Here is an 18,001-nt window from a genome sequence, read left to right on the forward strand (position 1 = left end):
CTTGGCATCAAATTTGACCGAGCGGGAAACGAAAAGATTGAGTGTTCGCCCCGGAATCTTCTCTCCTTGGCCTGGCAGCGGCGGCTATCGGCAGGTTAACTTTTTGCGACATGGTTGAGAAACTGGCATTCAGTCAAACAAAATGGCATGCTGTTACGTTCGGAAACCTTGAGATAGGCTTTTGCGCCCATGCCCCGCGCGCCACTGCCGCGGTTCGACACGGGGCGGCAGTGGGGAGGACTCTGTCCACTCCTTTTTGATTTCTCTACTACAGATGAAGTAGAAACTTCTAGGGGGGCAAAGCAGAAGAACGGTGACGATTGGGTAGGGAGAGAGAGAAAGACAGGAAATAGCCTTTTCGCCTTTGCAGCGTTTCGCAACATGCAACGACAAGCTTCAGCCACAATCTTGCTCCTGTTTTGTTTCCTGTCGATCTCTATTCGAATACGCGGGTGTTCGGCTGAAGCGACCGCCGTACGTCACGGCTATCTGGATCTTGGCTTTCCAAGCCTGCAAATTATTGTTCGTGCTTGGCCTGCACTTGCTATGCCTCTCCGTTCGGCGGCAGTGAGGGTATCGGCCGACCAGCCGGTGTTGACCTCGAGCGTTTGGGCTCTTCGCAAATTTCGGATTCGAGAGTGATATAGAGACGATTCATCGCCCACCTCATGCTGCTGCATCCCTGGTCTGTTCTTGTCATATCGGGTTGATGTTGATTTCCGTGTCGTTCGCCGCTCTGTGTTCTCATAGACTTGACCGTGATTTGACTTACACAGACTACGCAGCTTCGATCACCCAGTAGAGAGAGAACAGTATGGCCATCGGCACTGACAGGATGGGAAAGATCGTAAACTCAATACGCAAGGCTCTCGACATAGACTCGGAGGCTCGTCGACATCAAAATATCAACGCCATCAGAGAACAGCATACCAAGGCGCCGTTCGAACCCTTCTTCGAGGAGGAACCGACAGTCGGCGGGTGGCTACGGCTTCATTCGCCCACTCGACACGATGTGTTGCCGTTCCTAGCCAGCTTCTTCCCCTTCACATCATGGCTGGGGCGGTATAATACACGCTGGCTTCTGGCCGATGTTATTGCAGGTACACTACACCTCCCATTGGTTCTGATGGATTCCAATGACTAACCCCTTATTCTCACCTAAGGCACCACGCTGGGCCTAGTCGTCATCCCCAAGCCATGGCCTACGCCCTCCTCGTCGGCCTGAGCCCCGAGTACGGCCTGTACACGAGCTTCACGGGCGCGGCCCTGTACTGGCTCTTCGGCACCTCCAAGGACGTCGCCATCGGCGCCACCGCGGTGGTGTCCCTGCTCGTCGGCAAGACCGTCGACGAGGTCCTGGCGGCGCGGCCCGACGAGCACTACACCCGGGAGCAGGTCGCCAAGACGCACGCCTTCCTCGCCGGCTGCGTCCTGCTCGTCTTCGGCCTCCTGCGCCTCGACTGGCTCATCGAGTTCATCCCGCACGTCGCCATCGCCGCCTTCGTCACCGGCGCCGCCCTCGTTATCACGCTGAGCCAGGTGCCCGCGCTGCTCGGCATCGAGGGCCAGGTCGAGACCAAGGTCGCCGCCTACCGCGTCTTTGTCGACTCGTGCCGGGCCTTGCCGCAGACGAAGCTCGACGCCGCCGTCGGCATCTCTGGCCTCGTGCTGCTCGCGCTCATCAAGTGGTACTGCGACCGCATGGCCAAGCGGGATCCCAAGCGCGTGCGCATGTGGAACATGTTCTGCGCGCTGCGGTTGAGCGTGACCATCCTGCTCTTCACCTTAGTCAGTTTCCTCGTCCATCGCAAGGTACCATTCGAGGATTCCAAGTTCCAAATCCTCGGACCGTTGCCGCGAGGTAAGGACTATCTTTGTTGCAGCCCCCTCCCCTCCCCCTAATAAGCATAGCTAACACCCTATCAACAGGCTTCATCCGCACCGGCCCACCCAGCTTCGACCCCAAACTCGTCACCGCGATCCTGCCCCAACTCCCCCCGACCGTCATCATCCTGCTGATCGAGCACATCGCCATCGGCAAGTCCTTCGGCCGCATCAACGACTACATGGTCGTCCCCTCGCAGGAGCTCATGTCCATCGCCTTCACGAACCTGACGGGCCCCTTCGTGGGCGCCTACGCCTCGACCGGCTCCTTCAGCGGCACCGCCATCCTGTCCAAGGCCGAGGTCCGCACGCCCCTCGCCGGGGTCTTCAACGGCGTCGTCCTCGTCCTGGCCCTCTACGCCCTCACCTCGGTCCTCTACTACATCCCGCTCGCCAGCCTCTCGGCCCTCATCATCCACGCCGTCTACAACCTCATCACCCCGCCTGCCGAGCTCGTCCGCATGTGGCGCGCCGCTCCGCCCGACGTCGTCCTCTACTTCGTCGGCGTCCTCGTCTCCGTCTTCGACTCCCTCGAGGACGGCATCTACATCACCGTCGCGTTGTCGCTCGCGCTGCTGCTGCTGCGGATCGCCAAGGCCAGCGGCCAGTTCCTGGGCCGCGTCACGGTCTACCCCTATTACCATCATCCCGTTCCTCGGGGTGATGATGATTCCAGCGGTACCGTCGTGGAAGTGAACGACGGACTAGGCAAGAAGAATGACCTGGTAGAAACAGAGCTCAAAGTCTCCACACCCACTGAAGACCAAAAGCCAACCTCTTCTTCCAAGATAGTAGTCCCCGGGATCAGTCCCGTCCACAAAGCCAAGTACGGCGAGGACGACGTACCGAGTCTCCCCTCAGCACGCGACATTTACTTCCGCCTCGACGGTCTCGAAGCCATCAACCCCGAAGTCGCCATCGTCTCGCCATGCCCAGGGGTCTTCATTTATCGCTTCCCTAACGGGCTCAGTTACCTCAACCAAGCCCAGCTCCTTGACGCCCTGACCACGCATATCATGAGCCACACCCGCCGTACAACCGTACCCGAATATGCGCACCCAGGAGTAAGTTACCCCCTTTCCCCCTCTTTCCATCCGCCCACATAAGTATGAACTTCAGGCTGCGTCTGCCCCAACCCAAAAACACCATCAACTCACAAGCTAACCATCCCGCCCGCTCACAGGATCGCCCCTGGAACGACCCTTCCCCACCCCCACCAAACCAAAACGAAACCCCTCAGACCCCCACACGACAACAGCAGCGGCAGCCTGTCCTATTCCTCGTCTACGGCCATGGCCACCGACTCACTCCTCCCCACCCTCCGCGCCGTCGTCCTCGACTGCGCCACCGTCCACCACACCGACAGCAGCGCCGTCGAGGGCCTGGCCGACATCCGCGGCCACCTCGGCCGCTGGGCCGCGCCGGACCCCGTGGAGTGGCACTTTGCCAACCTGCGGAACCGGTGGACGCGCAAGGCCTTCACCGCCGTCGGGTTCGGCTGTTGCGACTACTGCAGTAGTGACAGTGGTGCCACAACTACCAGCCAGAGGCCCGGCTTCAGTCTCGCGGCGCGGTATGGAAGCGAAGCGAGTGGCGGTGGCGGCGTCGGTGCTGCTGTTGCCACGGCAGTACCGCCAGCGGTGCAACGGAGAAGCAATGGCGAGGAAGATCCAAGCGGGTCCGAGACCGAGGTCGCCAGCCGTGATGACGAGGATGTCGAAAATAAACCAAAGTCGTCAGACACGACACACTGTACGCACGACGAGCGGTGGCGGCTTTCGCCGGTGACAGGGATGGATAAGCCGTTCTTCCACCTCGACCTCGCAGCGGCAGTCGAGGCTGCTTCAAGACACGCCGTGCGAGGCCACGGCGTCCGCATTGTGAATACAGTGTAGATAAATAGACAGACATTGACAACATTGTCATCACCAACGAGGGCCAGTTCCCACCTGCTATATCTGGAACAAAATGTGTGCGCGCAGGCCATTATGATGGTCTGGTTTCATAGATGTGAATTGGTTGTAGCCGACGAGTAGACCAACCCACCGCAAAAGATCATGAACGCCAAAAGAAACGCGCCGATGCCGAAGCCGCCCTGGACGTCGCTTTGCGCGACAGTCCAAGCGATCGCGACCACCAGGCATACAACAAACCCGGAACAGCCGCAGAGGAAGAACATGAAGGTGTCGACGCCCTCGACGAAGGCGATGCCCCAGCCGAACGAGCTGCCCTTTTGGGGGGCAAGGGCTCAGCTTCTCGCGCAGCCTCTTAGGGACCCGCCGGTACAGGTCCGGCAGGACCCCCGCGTGTGTGGGATGCTCGAAGAAGTGCACCAGGAGGTTCGACCCAATGGGCGGGATCATATCGGCGGGCATGGGGTCATAGATGTATTCCGTCTGCAGGTTTTCGGGAGGCAGCGCAGGCTGGCTCCGGATGTCGGTCAGGTCCCGACGGTACATTTCAAACTGCGGGTAGCAGACACAATAGACACGCGTTAGAAATAAAACAAACCCCGGATAGCACATACGCGAGTGTGTTGCGAGGATGGCAGGGCAAGATGGCAGGAGCTCATGTACCTACTTGTACAAATTGAATAGATTTGACTCGTTTCAGTGCTGACATGAAGAACAACTTGGTCCTGCTTTTGCTATATAGGACCCGCAACAACGAGAAGAAGTCTTGGTCAGAGTCTATGGTGCAGACCTCTGGTTGATGTAACTTGCAAATGAGGTTGCCAAAAGGGACGCAAAGCAGTAGATAGTTATGATATTTGGGCGCTGCCACAGCCCCGGTCGTGCGCTGTTGGCCACACTTTCCGAATTCCGTCCTGTCCTGGCTCTGCCAGTATCTCGGTAGACGAAGGTCAAAAGGAAATCGCGAATTCGACAGCTGCGTTGGCTTGTTCGTTTGCAAAGTGCCGGGGTTTGTTATTGGTAACGCTGGCCCTCCTGGCGTGGTGTTGGACTTGAAGTCCCCGTTGGAGGCTCCCACGTGTAGGCCACATTCGCTAAGAAACTGTTTCAAGTCTTCCAAAGCACCTGCGCGACGCTCCATATAGTCATCAAAGAGTTTATATCCACATTTCTAGACTTGTCAGTGATCCTGTTGATATATCGCTCGAGGGGCTTGGCGACTCACGCAAGTGTAATAGACACGCTGTTCGCCTGTACCAGGTTTTGACCTTGGCTCGCTCACGCTGCTTGCTATATTATGGAACGCTCTCCGGGCACGATCCGCGATTCGGATGTGAAGAGGAAAGTACAATGGCTATAAAAACATCTCGTATGAGTATTAAGTTTCTGATGGGAATGACTGGTAGGTTCCTCGAGGTGGAGTGTTCCAAACCAACGACCGAGATATTACCAGCCAGCGATGACAGGGTACGGACTGAACTGACCTCTTCGACGAGTGCACTCACGTTCTGACGGAAGCAGAAGAATGGTTCGGTGTTGAACACAAAGTCTTTCAGTACGTCAAGCCGTTCGAGCTCAGGCTGACCGGAACCGTCTTCATCGTCCTCGGCTGTTTTGTAAGGCAGGATATCCGCGGCTGTTGGCGGCTGTCCCAGGACCTCAAAGTGTGAATCCGGCAGCCAGAAGGTTTCGCAGATTTCCTTTGCCACCACCCGTCTTCTCTTCTCAACGAACTGTCCTGCGCGAAACTTCAGGCTGGAGAATTTGTCAGGGACGTCCAGACTACTGGGATTATGTGCCAGGTTCTGCAAGTCCAGACCGAACCTGAAGAGGAACCGCGTGATGCAATGATGGGCATGCTCCAGCGAAGTCGCCCGGAGGAACAACTGAGGCCAGAGATACTGCAGAATCCCGTCGTAAATTAGTCCGCCTGTGAGGAATTCCACTGCGCTCAATGACCCCGAGGCGCTGAGGGATGTTTCGCTGCTCTCTGCCTGCTGGCCAGACAGGGAGCTGAGGATGGAAGATCCATCGTCATCGAGAACTTCAAGATACGGCTCACTGGCGCCAACATCTTGTTTGGCTTCAGCGAACGGTTCTTGGAGTGGCAGTGTCAACTTCGCATGGGCTTCATTGGCGTGAGCCTTGGCAGAACCCGGTTTCTTTTGATGCGAGACTCCAGGATCGTGATGGCCGGCCTTTTTCTCGGTGGCCTCCGTCTTCTTTCCCGAGGCTCGCCCTGCAAACCCAGCACCTGAGGAATCCCTACTCTCAGGGCCAACATCAATGCGCGTAGATGGTGGACTCGATCTTTTCTCACCACACCCTTTTGCCAAGGTCTCCTCGGGTGGAATTGTCCTCTCGCTTCGTTGGATTTCCCGGACAGCCTGCTTCAAAGTTGGTCGCGTGACGGCGGGATAGCCTGCTGTGGAGCCGCCATAGCTTTGTGCGCTGTGAACCGCGCAGGCGTATCCCACAAGTATGGTTTTTCTGGTAACCGAATGGCCGGGCCTGCCGTAGGAAGCGCATTTGTCTACCGCGTGCTGGTAGTAGAGGCACCTGCAAGCACTGTAGAGCTCGATGATTTGGTAGCACATGCCGAGAATCATCTGAGAAAGGCTATTGAGCATCGGGAAGAAGGAAAAGATTCGATACTTGTCCGGGGTTCATGGTGCCTTCGTTCGGTGGCATGGCACCTTGGACATGGCCCAAGGAGGCTGGTCTTATATAGGCGCTTGCTATATCTGGTGATCATTTGCCGAGGCTGTGCTTCCCAATGCCATCTACCCCGCCGCTGCCTATAAGGCAGACGGAAATGCCTGCGGTGAAAATGGTCAGTCATATCGAATGATGCTATATGTGGAAGCCTCCAAGACGGTCTATGTTTGCTTGAGCAGGAGCTCCTTTAGGTAACCCTGGCCGCATAACCCCGCCCCCAATCTCCATCCTCAACAAAAGCATGCAGTCAAGATCAGCACGTGAAACGGGACATGGCAATTTACGCATCGGAAACAAAGAGATCTCCATTCAGCTGTTTGGGCCTGTTTGTGGACAGTCTTGCAACATCGAGATCAGCTAATACAGATCCAGCCGGAATCTGCCCCTGAACTACAAATATGACTTCTCTCGTACCAGCCCCAGCTTTTGTTTTGCTGAAACCGATGCGCCCAGGACATCCTCCATCGCTTTTCTTCGCTTCCCGTTCGCCGAAGAAACAGGCCACCTGCGGCATTAACCCCCTAGTCTATAATCAACCGAGAGCCGTCGTATTTCTCGTCAGTGCCCCTCTTGCATCGAGGAACCCTCGCTCGCTATGCCAAACCAGACGTAGCATATATCAACAATGCCGTTCATGCCATCAAGCCATACCAACCCCACCCCCTTCACTTGCAAGCGCTGCCCTCCTCGCAAGAACCAGGAAAAGTCCCAACGAGGCCCGCCAAAAACTTCGCTAATCTATGCAATGCCCAACTCGCCCATCAGTCGGCCCAGCGCGTCCTGATTCAAGATGTTCTCTGAATCCTGGATGTCCGTGTCTGCGTCCGACGTCGGGTCCCACCCCTTAATTCCAAGCAGCTTGCGTTTCTACCGCATGATCTCCTGATAGATGAGTTGCTTGAGTTGTTCCTTGCTTAGATTGTCCTTATGCTTATCGAAGTCGAAGAACTCCTCCGGGATCGGCGGCGCCGTCGGCTCATCCTCGGGATCGTGGTACGGCTCCAGGTACGGGTGCTTGAGGGCTTCCTCAACGGTGATGCGCTTAACGGGGTTGAAGGCAAGCAGCTTCTCAAGAAGATCGAGAGCCAGGTCTGACGTCTTGGGGAACAGGGTCCGGAACGGCACCTTCTTCTTGAAGGGGAGCGATCGGATGTATTCACGAGCACGACGAGACTTGATCCCATAGTAGTCTTCCATCGTCGGTGTGCCCAGAACATCGAGAATCAGGGTGAGCTGGTGGTGGTCTGAAATGCAAATGTCAGCAAGTTCGGTTCTCGATTGACCACGAGAAAGAGATAAAACCTACAGTCCTTGCCGGGGAAAAGAGGCTTTCCACTAAGCATCTCTGCCAGGATACAACCAACGGACCACACATCAATGGCCTTGGTGTACTCCTTGAACGTCAACATGATTTCCGGGGCACGGTACCATCGGGTGGCAACGTATTCGGTCATGAAACCGGAGTTGTCCTCCTGGGAGGCAGCGGAACGGGCCAGACCGAAGTCGCAAACCTTCAGGTCACAGTTGGCGTTCAGTAACAGGTTGCTAGGCTTCAGATCACGGTGCAATACGTTGGCCGAGTGCATGGCCTTGAGGGCGCGCAGCGTCTGGTAGATGAAGTACTGGCAATGGTCGTCAGAGAGGTCCTGCGTACGGATCACTCTGTGCATGTCTGTCTCCATCAACTCCTGCATGGCATCATGGTTAGCATTGAGAAAGAGCACGGCAGAGCGAATGTATTGTGACGCACTTGGATCAGATAGACCTCGTTGAAAGACTCATAGTTCCGAGGCTTCTGAATGTCGAGGATGGAGATGATGTTCTCGTGGTTGAAGTAGCGCAGCAGCTTCATCTCTCGGAGTGTTCGCAGGCAGAACATGGAGTGGTCGAACGGGGTGATCTTCTTGATGGCGACCTTCTGACCCGAGGGCTTGTGTATGGCAGAACTGCACCAATCCGCGTTAGCATTCCGTCCTCGCAGCGCCTTCCAAGACCATTTCAACATACCAAACGACACCATAAGCACCCTCACCGACGACATCCTGGATATCGTATTGCTCACTAACGTTGAACGATATCTTGCGGGAGCCCGCGGCATTGGGAGGGTTGGCTCGCGACATGTTGGTAATCTGTCCAAGCAGATAGAAGGTTCAAGGAAATATGGTTCGTTGGGATAGGTATAGGCGGCACAATGACACTTTTTGCGGCCCGGCGCTAGACCCTGGTTTCAGGTTATTCGACGAGACCGAGGTTTTTCGTCGGTTTCGTGAAAGTGCTCAGCCCCAGAACCGACCAAGTGGTATATCGACTTGAACCGGACAATCGCTCAGAAATGCTCGATCAAAAAAGGCCAGATGTTGCGCCCAGCACTGTCGCCCTGTTGTTCTGCGGAAGAAGCGGCAAGGGACGAAAATGGCTCTTTGGCTGAGTCGCTCGAATATGAGTGTCCAAGTTGGATGGGAAAAAGGATCGATCAGCAATAATCGGCTGATTGTTTCGAGTCTCTTTGTAGCGGTCGTTGCTCTCAGTCTAGTGCTGTGAGTTGATTGTTGGTTGGTTGGGTGGGATTGTCTGAATCGAGACACAGGGTCGAGTTGTCAGTCTTTAGTTCTCCTCAAGTAAGGCGAAACAACCAAGAGAAGCGTCGGAAGAACAATGAAGAGAAGGGGGAAAAGGGCAGAAGGGGAAGATGATCCACGGGTTCGTTTAGTCACGGGTCGGGCCAGGAAAATCAGGAGCAATTACTCGCGCTTCGCTTGAGAGGTGCCATGTAACATCAGCAACGAAGAGGCAGAAGTCGAGCGTCCCGAGTCCTGTCCGTGCCACGGCTTGCAGCTGGCTAAGGGCCTGAACCGTACCGGGTCGTGGTTTTGGAATGGGGAACACACACGCAATTGCAACCCGGATCCGCTTTGGTAGCGACGAGGCCCAGGCGTTTAATCTTGTGAGTCGGCCGTGGTCTAGCCACTATGCAATTGGGATGGTGTGGCAAGAGTATAAAGGGTGGATGACAAGACTTGCAACAGGCCTACCGGTCCAAGACGGACAGGAAGAGAGGGGTGCGGTGCGAAGGCAGAGATCCCGAGCACAGAGCGCTCTCTTTGTTGCGTAGTTGGGTGCTGGGTGGTGATGATAATTTGCTGTGGCGCGAGCGTTGTACGGTTGGGTTTGTCTCGGCAACAGCAGATTGACATGCGACAGCAGCTTAGGAAAACAACTATGTTTCGTCCCAAGATGGTGCAGTTCCTGCAGACTGGAGTCGAGAGAAAGGGAGAAGTAAACGGCACAGGCACGGCAGCTCGCAGAGAGTCCTGATACGCAAAGTGGGTGTGGGTGTGGGTGAGGTCGCAGGAACAGGAGACGAGCCCAGCAGCTTTTCTGCGCGGCAGGCAGGCCGGTTCCTGTATGATCTTCGTGAGGGGTAAAAAGTAGGTAGGGAGAGACAGGAATGGAGGCTTTTGGTTCTGCAGTTGCTATGCAGGTGCAAAGGATACAGCACTGTACTGTAATCTGCACCGACTTGCTCACTGGGCACACACGCTTGACGCTCTCTCACCTTTTCTGGAGGGACACTTGGGAATGTGCCTGGCTGGTTGCCCCGCAGTTGAGAGAGCAAAAGATGGGATTGTTGTTGATCAGCAGGAGAGACGAGACGGAGGCCTATCCCCTGTGATTGTGTCGAGTTTGTTCGGAGCAAGAAAGGGAAGCTCGAGTTCGTTTTCTGCAAGCAGCAGGTTTTCGTGGAAGTGCGGGCTTCAATGTTGGGTTGAGGAGGGGGAACGCAAAGAAGAAGCAATACCGTACCCAGAACAAGCGGTCCGAACAATCAAAGAGAGAGAGAGAAAGAGGGAGGGACAGATCGAGAGCGCCGTCAATAGTCGAGACAGAACGGCAAGTAGACCAGGCAAGAAGAATCAGGGAGGAAAAGGCTTTTGCAATGCCAACCTATCAATAAATCAATCGACTAATGAATCAATGGATGGATGGGTTGGTAGACGGGCGTGTTGAGAGGTTAGGTACATACCTACCAATGGAGCTGGAGCGGAGCGCGGGGCAGGCAGGAGAAGTCGGCCGTCCAAGCAGCTTTTCAGTTAGGAGACAATACCTGCAAGTAGTCAACACCTAACACAGCACAAAGGTACCTGGTTTTCTCGCTGCATGTACGCCTGCATACATGTATTGGCTTCTTTTTGGATCTATCGACGAAGGACGAGCGAGTGACGGGCTGAACAGGTCGGGTGGATGAGGTGGGTTGAGGTGGTGGATGAGGGGTAACAGTAGCGGTAGCGAGCCAGCAATGGCAGCCCACCTCAGCTTCGGTCTCCAGGGTCGCAGGGCCACTGAGGCCGGCCAGGCCAATCAGGGCCCGTAGCCGCGCAGAGGCCGGTTTGGAGGGGGGGCCACGGTAGCCTGTCAGACAGCAATTCGACACACCCACCTGCTTCACAGAGCACAGGAGGCGTATCCAAAGCAGGTACTTACTCTATTTTGATATAGCACTGCATCAAACCAAGAGGCTACTCCTGGTCGCTACGTCTCTTGGCATATATTGCTTATATTGGACTCGATAGATGCACTGGTAAGCTGTCCTGGGTTGATCGAAGAGTTTTACACCCCCGGCAGTTATACTCACACTGCATACAAGACATGCATGTATGTATGTACCTGTACTATATTGTTTCATGAACCAGGGCATTCTACCATTACAACGCGGCAGCGAATAAACATCCAGTCCATAGAACGACGCAGGTCTCGTAGCGATACTTGTGCATTCTCCTGTATCGGTCAGTAACTATCACCACCCGGTGCAGTCTCGAAGTCTGCCTAGAAGAAGTCTAGTGCCCCGGCCAGAACCAGCCGGGAGAGAGCTTTGAAACCAGCCAACATGAGACAAGCTAGAAGTGTCGAGGTCTGTTCGAGATGTCAAGATTAAGGTTAATCGAGTGGGTATGTATTTCGGGTCGTCGTCCTGTGCGCTTCTTTGCTTTGCTGTCATGTCGTTTCCGAGTCACAGCATCAACCCCAGCTTTCGATCAGCAGCACCACCATCAAGTGATGTACGGATTGCTCCCTGATGGACTCGTCACATCTCCTGTTCGGTCGTCCAGGTGGAGGAGAAGTATGTCGTACTGCAGCAGCTGCTCAAGGTTCAGCAACCTTACCTACCTACTGTCGGAGGAGAGCTTTCCCTATCCACGTGGTTCCTATATTTACAATACTGCTCGCCGATAGCGAGGGCGCTTGGCAGGAATCAGAATAGCGATTTGGTTAACTCGCCCAACTTCGCTACAGGGACAGTCCCTCGCATCAGGGGTCCCGAATCGGCGAATCCTGATCTGGCGGGGGTGTCGACCGGTCCCCATCCGCCTATGCTTGTCTCGCCGGGCAACCCTTGCTTTGCGGGAGCTGAGCTAGCCAACTCTCGCGAGTCCTGTTAGCGTCGTCGTCCCCTGTGCTGATAGTCAGTTGGATGGGGTCGGTCGGCTACATGGCTCGGCTTTTTAGGACATCAGCATGACCTGGACCTGCGATGGAATCGCCAGTGTCCATGTGGTTGATATTTTGGGACACGAATACTGGGTGGGAAAAGCGCCCGCCAGCTTCAATCAACAGGACTGATGTATGTCCAAGGTCCAGTGAGAACTGGGCGACGTTATGTACGTTGCATACTGTACCTGATATCACAGTCCTCTGTCCAAACAGAAAGCGCCCGTAGCCGCTTTTCCTGAACCCCTCCACACGACACGCTTGCCGACCCAATTAGGTCCCAACTTAGGCGCCCTAGCAGCAAGTGGGCGCGTGTTTCACTGTCTTGGATCTTCCTGTTTCACACATTTGGCTGAGACTCCAGAAAAGGCCCAAGATCCCTGACAGAAAGAAGTGGCCTGCCAAATGCGACGACCAGAATGCAATGCGAAGGTTCAATCAAGGACGAAGGGGGAAAAAGGCTAACCGCCACGGCATACTCGCGACAACGGCATTTCTGTCTTTTCACCTCTTCCACTTGCCGAACGACCATCAATGCTCCCCAAGAACTTCCTACTGATACTCTGTACTAATCACCAAGAGCCAACGCACTGGGACAAAGCTCGGGCAGAACCACAGACCCACCATTCAGTCCGCCGTTTCTACTCTACACGACGCAACCCGTCCCTACTAGGCCCTGGTTGTCTCTAAGAACCGGTGTTTCGGACACATTCAGCCATTTGAGTAGGATGCCATCTGGCAACGCTCACAGGTTCACATTTGACGCCTGGCCTTGCTGGTTCTCTTCCGAGAGCTTATGCATATGTAAGTACGCATTGCATCACATATCACGTTGGCCTGTCCGACTTATGCCTTACGCGGGACTTCCTCATCTCGAGCCCCCTTTAACGACAGCTATTGGGGCCGACGACGATGGATGACATGCACGGCTAGAGAGGAGTGTGTATGTATTGAAGATCCCGATCATTCCTTTGTATTGTATCACTTCATGTCATACGACCTTTCTTTTAGGAATCATTGCTTCGCCCTCGGCGTCTATACAAGTATGCATCTATGCATCGACCTCGTGTGTTTGAAGCCCATTACTGCACGACCTGATGGGCGTCATCATCGTCAGAACCTGCTTTGTCGCTACAAAATTTGAACCCAAATCAATGCCATCGCTTAGTTACTCACCTTCTCTCTCATGGTACCCATCCATTGGCCAAAACTCATTCCCTGGTCCGCCCGATCTTCTACCAGGAGCGTCTGCGCCCATAACTTGAGACTAGGCTCGCCGTCCTCGCGCACAATGTACAGGTGCGGCACAATAATGCTTCCTACACCCCGGGAGAGGTGATCTCGGCTCTTCTGGATCACGGCTCGGATTCGTTCGTTGAAGTCGTTATCTAGTTCGGGGATCGAGCCCTTGCCCGCTCGAAGCTGTGTCCGGTCCGCAACCCCGAACACGTCTGTGAGCAGTTGGGGAACCGCGTCTCGGCCGACCCACAGGAATTGTGTCTGTCCATCGTCAATAAGGTAAAGACCGTAGCTAACGAATCTTTCCGAAGACAAGTTCAGAGGTGGCGGTAGCACTGTTTGGTTGGTCTCTCCATCCGGCACGCCGGCATTGTCGGGCATGTCATGTAGCGAGTAGAGCCGCGGGTAGATGTACTGCATGAGCAGCGGAAGAGGCAGCGTAGAGAGCAGGCAAAGTGCCGCTGAACGCAGGTCCGAAGGAATCTGTGCTGATTTCCGGAGCCCGACGTTCTTGATTAAACCAAGGAACAATATCGGGAGAGCGCGCAGGTTTGCTGGGAACTGGAGACCACCTCCACCCATGCTGCCACCACCAAGCTCCTTCTTGAAAGTCTGCAGAAGTTCGGTAAGCTTGCTTTGCAGGGCATCACGTGCAGCATCCAATCCACTGCTCAGAGCACGCTCGACCGCCTTGTGGCTGAAGTAGGTGGTGATGGCGCATTGATCTGCCGATGCGTATATGTCTGCCAAGTTGGTGGTAGTAGGGATCGCAAGGGTCATGACGCGAATGCGTCGCTCCCCGTTGCATGTGGTGTACAGAACACCGGCCTGGAGACAGACGTAGTTCTTTTGCAGGGTCTCGTCGATAGCAACTTCGACTACGTAACACTGGTCACGAGGGAAGGCCGGGAAAGCGCAGAGATCGGAGCTTCTGTTGAAGAAGTTGCCGTAAAAGGTGTTCATGCGCAGGCCCGTCGTAGCTCTTACTCTCAGGACCGCCTCCAGTCCAATCTCCGAGGACAGATAGTCGCTAAACTCGGAGGCAAACTTGATGGCATCCTCAGACCGGCCAGCATTCCAACCAGGATAGAACCAAGTCTGGCCACCAGTGTATCGGGGAAGGTTGCTCAGCGAGGCCACGTCCTGGTAGCTGGAAGAAAACAAGAACATGTCGATCGAGACCTGGTTCTTCGAGCACTCGACCGCGAATGACTTGTAGAAGCTGTTTGCCGTTTGTAGCAGACCGCTCTCCTTGGAGGTTCCCAGCATCTTCTTGTCATCCCGCACGTCCAACTTGCCAACCCCCATGTTGGGAAGCGACGCGCTCAGAACCACCATCTTGCCACCGAGAGGAGAGATGAGCTTGTGACCAGCTCGCAAAGCGGAGCCCATGGCCGACCCGTTGTTTTGGTTGTTTTGGAACATCTCGGGGAGCTTGGCGAGGAAGCTTTCGATGCTGGCCCGGCTCTCGGTGAGGGGGACGAGCAGATCCTGAGGAACGGGCAAGAATGGCTCATCCAGATCACTGATGACCAGCATGCTCGTCTCGGCATTCTCATCGCCATCCTTGGGGACGGAGAAGTAGTGCAAGCTCGAGTCGACCGCAATGAACCCAAGGCGAGTGCGTCGGTCGGCATTCGGTATCCTGTTGAGACTGTCCAGGATCGTGCGAGCGCTGGTCGCAAGGAGGCCGGAGGACACGGCTGCGTAGCTGACGTCGAAGAGGAAAAGGTATACCAGGGGCTGAGGCGGGCGGACCATGTATTCCTGAGGCGCAACAAACTCCACAACAGCGTGGTTCAGCTCGGCTCTTTCCCATCTGTTGACACTCTTTTGTGCGGCCGCATCCCAGTCAAAGGCCTGGGGGACATCGTTGGTAAGGTTACACATGTTGCACCTCCACCTGTGGCCCTGGTCCAAAAAGATAACATAGGGGTTGATGTATGTTCTGCATCTCCGGCAACGGGCGATAACCTGGTCTTGGACGACCGGGACGGGATCGTCGATATCGTGGAGCGCGGCATAGGGCTGGATGACGAGGGCGAAAGGAAGCTTTGACTTCTTAAGAAGAGAATGGGTTGTGGGAACGGCATTCAGGGTAGATCGAATGTATTTGGGTGGGCAGTTGGCATCAGGAGATTGAGTGACGCTAGCCTGTCACGCATTCATGTCAGTGTACCATGGCAATAATGCGAGGGGCAGTGATGCTTACATTGGGTGGTAAAATGCAAGGGGGAGGCGGCAGGTCCAGTTCCGACACGTTGAAGGGCTGGTTCACGAGGTCGGTAGGGTAGAGCTGGTTCAGAGCAACGCGAGCCTGCTGCTGAGCTGCTTGGGCCGGTGCAGGCTGTCCTCCCATGTTCATGTTCTGCATGCCCGCGGTGATGCCACCCATTCCCGGCGTACCAGGTACGGCAGCACCTTGGTAGTAGGCATCTGGGGCTTGATAACCACCGACACCAGGCTGGACCGGGGTGCCAGCAGGAGGTACGCCATAGCCAGCGGCAGTCGGGCTGGCGCCGTAGGCAGGAACAGGGGCACCGCCATATCCGGCTTGGAAGTCTTGCTGGGCCGGGTAGCCCATGGGGGTTGCGCCGGGCATAGGCTGGCCGGGCATCATGTTCATGTTGCCGGCGAGGGGGCGCCGGCGGCGGCATTGCCTCCGGCGCCGAACTCGTAGGCCTGTGTCGCATATCCGCGCTTCTTCTTCTTTCCGGCATCGCCAGGGTGTTGCGGCTGCATGGGAGGCGGCGAGCCTGCGGCGGCCATGTCGGGAGGGTAGGGCGTCTGCTGCTGCTGGTCCTGTTCGAATTGCTGCTGCGGGGGAATTGGCCGTAGCCATCATTGGGGGCAGCCATGGCGGCGCAATGGTCAAAGCACCGCTAGAGTTGGGTTCCAGGCAATAAGGTGGTTTGGTGGGTTGCGATGCCTGGAAAGTCGACGAGATGGGATCGAGTCGCAGAGGTGTCGTCGGTGAAGATGATGGGGAGCTCTGCTCGAAAGTGGGATGGATACTTTAGTAATAAATGCAAGGTGGTACCTTAACGCAGCAGTAGTAGTAGGTTAGAGTAGTGACCACCTCCCGCCTTTTCTACAGTACGTGTCAAGAAAGATTAACAACCCCCTGCTAGATCCCGAAAAGTCAAATATTAAACAAAGAATTTATACCTACCAAGGCGAACTTTCGGAGAAGTTCAATACTAAACAGAGAATTTATACCTACCAAGGTCAAGTTTCGCCGTCTAGTATTTGACTTTAATCTTTCTTGACACGTACTGTAGCAGCCTAGCTAGCACACAGGTGGCCTTTTCCTTCCGCCGCGGCTCGTGTCTTGCGCTTGTGGCCACGGTTGGTCTCTGGAGAGGAAAGGGGACTGACTTTAAATTCGGCGAAGGAAGTAAATATTAATTTGACGCAAGAAGAAGAGCCTCACAGTGCTTGACGTGATACGGGGATTCAAGACTCGTCGTCACTGTGGTGCAATGGCATGCCGTACGTATGTTGGGCAAGTACGTATGTATGTCATGTATGCGCGAATCACCAATGTGTCTTTTTACATTCAATTCAATGATACCACCACCAGACTGCGCTTGCTAAGTGCATGCTTTGATCAGTCAGGTTGGGTCCGGATCACTCCAGGCTCTGCTACAACGTGTATCTTAAGTACCTTGACTGTACTAGGAACGTGCATTTCAAGTCCAGCTTGAAGGCCAATTCAACGCTGAAATATATTGACGGGGTGCCTGATGTATGTTAGGTACTTGCAATTCCTGCCTGCCTGGCTGCCTCCAATCTCAAGCTGGTGAGCTGTCCACATCCTCCGATGGCCGACGTCACCCTGGTCAGCGCTCCGAGCAGCTGTTCTTCAGCTGCCAGAGTGCCAGAGCGCCAGATCTCAGGGCACCCTGAAGTGACCCATATATTTCCATGCTAGCTCCTCCTGCTCCCCTCCATCCATCCCCACCATCTATCCATTTCTCGAAGCTGGTCGGGCTGTTCTGTCATGTGATGATCCTTATACCGTAGAGATACAGAGATGTCTGATAATGCCTTCAAGGTTGGTCGGCAAGCACCATCTATCAAAAGCGGCGGCCACCTTGTGCATATCGTGGCCAGAAGCTGAGGGTTGCACACAGCGGCGGGACTTGCTTGACGAATCCATTGTGGCTCAGTGCATACATGTCCGACATGTATGTCAGGCGAGGCTCTGCATCGGTAGGCCTGGGTAGGTAAGTAATGTTACATATCCATTATGTACTTCTCTGTCTATTTATTACCTGGAGGTAGGCGGAAGACGGAGGCCGAGAGCTCCAAGCCCCTGGAAACATATTGAATGGATACACGCAGCAGCAGCTGAACAGGATAATGAGAAGCCACCATCCAGGATCACTCAACAGCCCGTCTCGGCTCAGCCCCCTACGGTCTCGAACTCAATTGCGCGAAAGGGGGCATTCGTTCAAAGTGAAATATCCAGGCTGGGCGTTGGTCGCAACCTCATTCATGTAGCCTTACCATCCATTCCCCCAAGAGGTCTGTCTGCACGTCAAGTATATACATACATACAACCATCCATGTAATCACTTCGCCCCGACGGCAGACTTCTTGATTTCTCGACTTTCTCTTCTATTATGTAATTTTCTTCTTCTCTGCTTTGTTCAGTCTCACTCAAGCCCGCGCCCGTAAAGTCGTCGAGCCCGTCCTCTGACTCCTCTCTTCCCCCGCGCAGTCGCCCAAAAGCATCCTAACCGCCTAAAGAACTG

General features: G+C 55.0%; 4 protein-coding genes across 4 annotated transcripts; 1 reads left to right on the top strand and 3 right to left on the bottom strand.

Moving 5' to 3' along the window:
- Positions 1-835: 835 nt before the first annotated feature.
- Positions 836-4,156, top strand: PG997_005786 (sulfate permease; the record flags this gene model as incomplete). The annotated part of the gene is made up of 5 exons (XM_066810101.1): positions 836-1,100; positions 1,196-1,861; positions 1,930-2,948; positions 3,045-3,775; positions 3,910-4,156. 5 exons carry the CDS (start codon positions 836-838, stop codon positions 4,154-4,156), a joined length of 2,928 nt encoding a protein of 975 aa, XP_066669024.1.
- Positions 4,157-5,243: 1,087 nt separating this feature from the next.
- On the bottom strand, positions 5,244-6,427 carry PG997_005787 (uncharacterized protein; the record flags this gene model as incomplete). Its single annotated transcript, XM_066810102.1, has 2 exons — positions 5,244-5,276; positions 5,303-6,427. 2 exons carry the CDS (start codon positions 6,425-6,427, stop codon positions 5,244-5,246), a joined length of 1,158 nt encoding a protein of 385 aa, XP_066669025.1.
- Positions 6,428-7,382: 955 nt separating this feature from the next.
- On the bottom strand, positions 7,383-8,635 carry PG997_005788 (Mitogen-activated protein kinase; the record flags this gene model as incomplete). Its single annotated transcript, XM_066810103.1, has 4 exons — positions 7,383-7,759; positions 7,822-8,203; positions 8,266-8,461; positions 8,523-8,635. The coding sequence occupies 4 exons, from the start codon at positions 8,633-8,635 to the stop codon at positions 7,383-7,385; spliced, it is 1,068 nt and encodes a 355-aa protein (XP_066669026.1).
- Positions 8,636-13,166: 4,531 nt separating this feature from the next.
- Positions 13,167-16,086, bottom strand: PG997_005789 (Protein transport protein SEC24; the record flags this gene model as incomplete). Its single annotated transcript, XM_066810104.1, has 2 exons — positions 13,167-15,395; positions 15,454-16,086. 2 exons carry the CDS (start codon positions 16,084-16,086, stop codon positions 13,167-13,169), a joined length of 2,862 nt encoding a protein of 953 aa, XP_066669027.1.
- Between the last annotated feature and the right edge of the window lie 1,915 nt (positions 16,087-18,001).

The sequence above is a fragment of the Apiospora hydei genome (genome assembly GCF_038363865.1).
Source record: "Apiospora hydei strain CBS 114990 chromosome Unknown utg000005l_segment0_segment0, whole genome shotgun sequence".
Taxonomy (NCBI): Eukaryota; Fungi; Ascomycota; class Sordariomycetes; order Amphisphaeriales; family Apiosporaceae; genus Apiospora; species Apiospora hydei.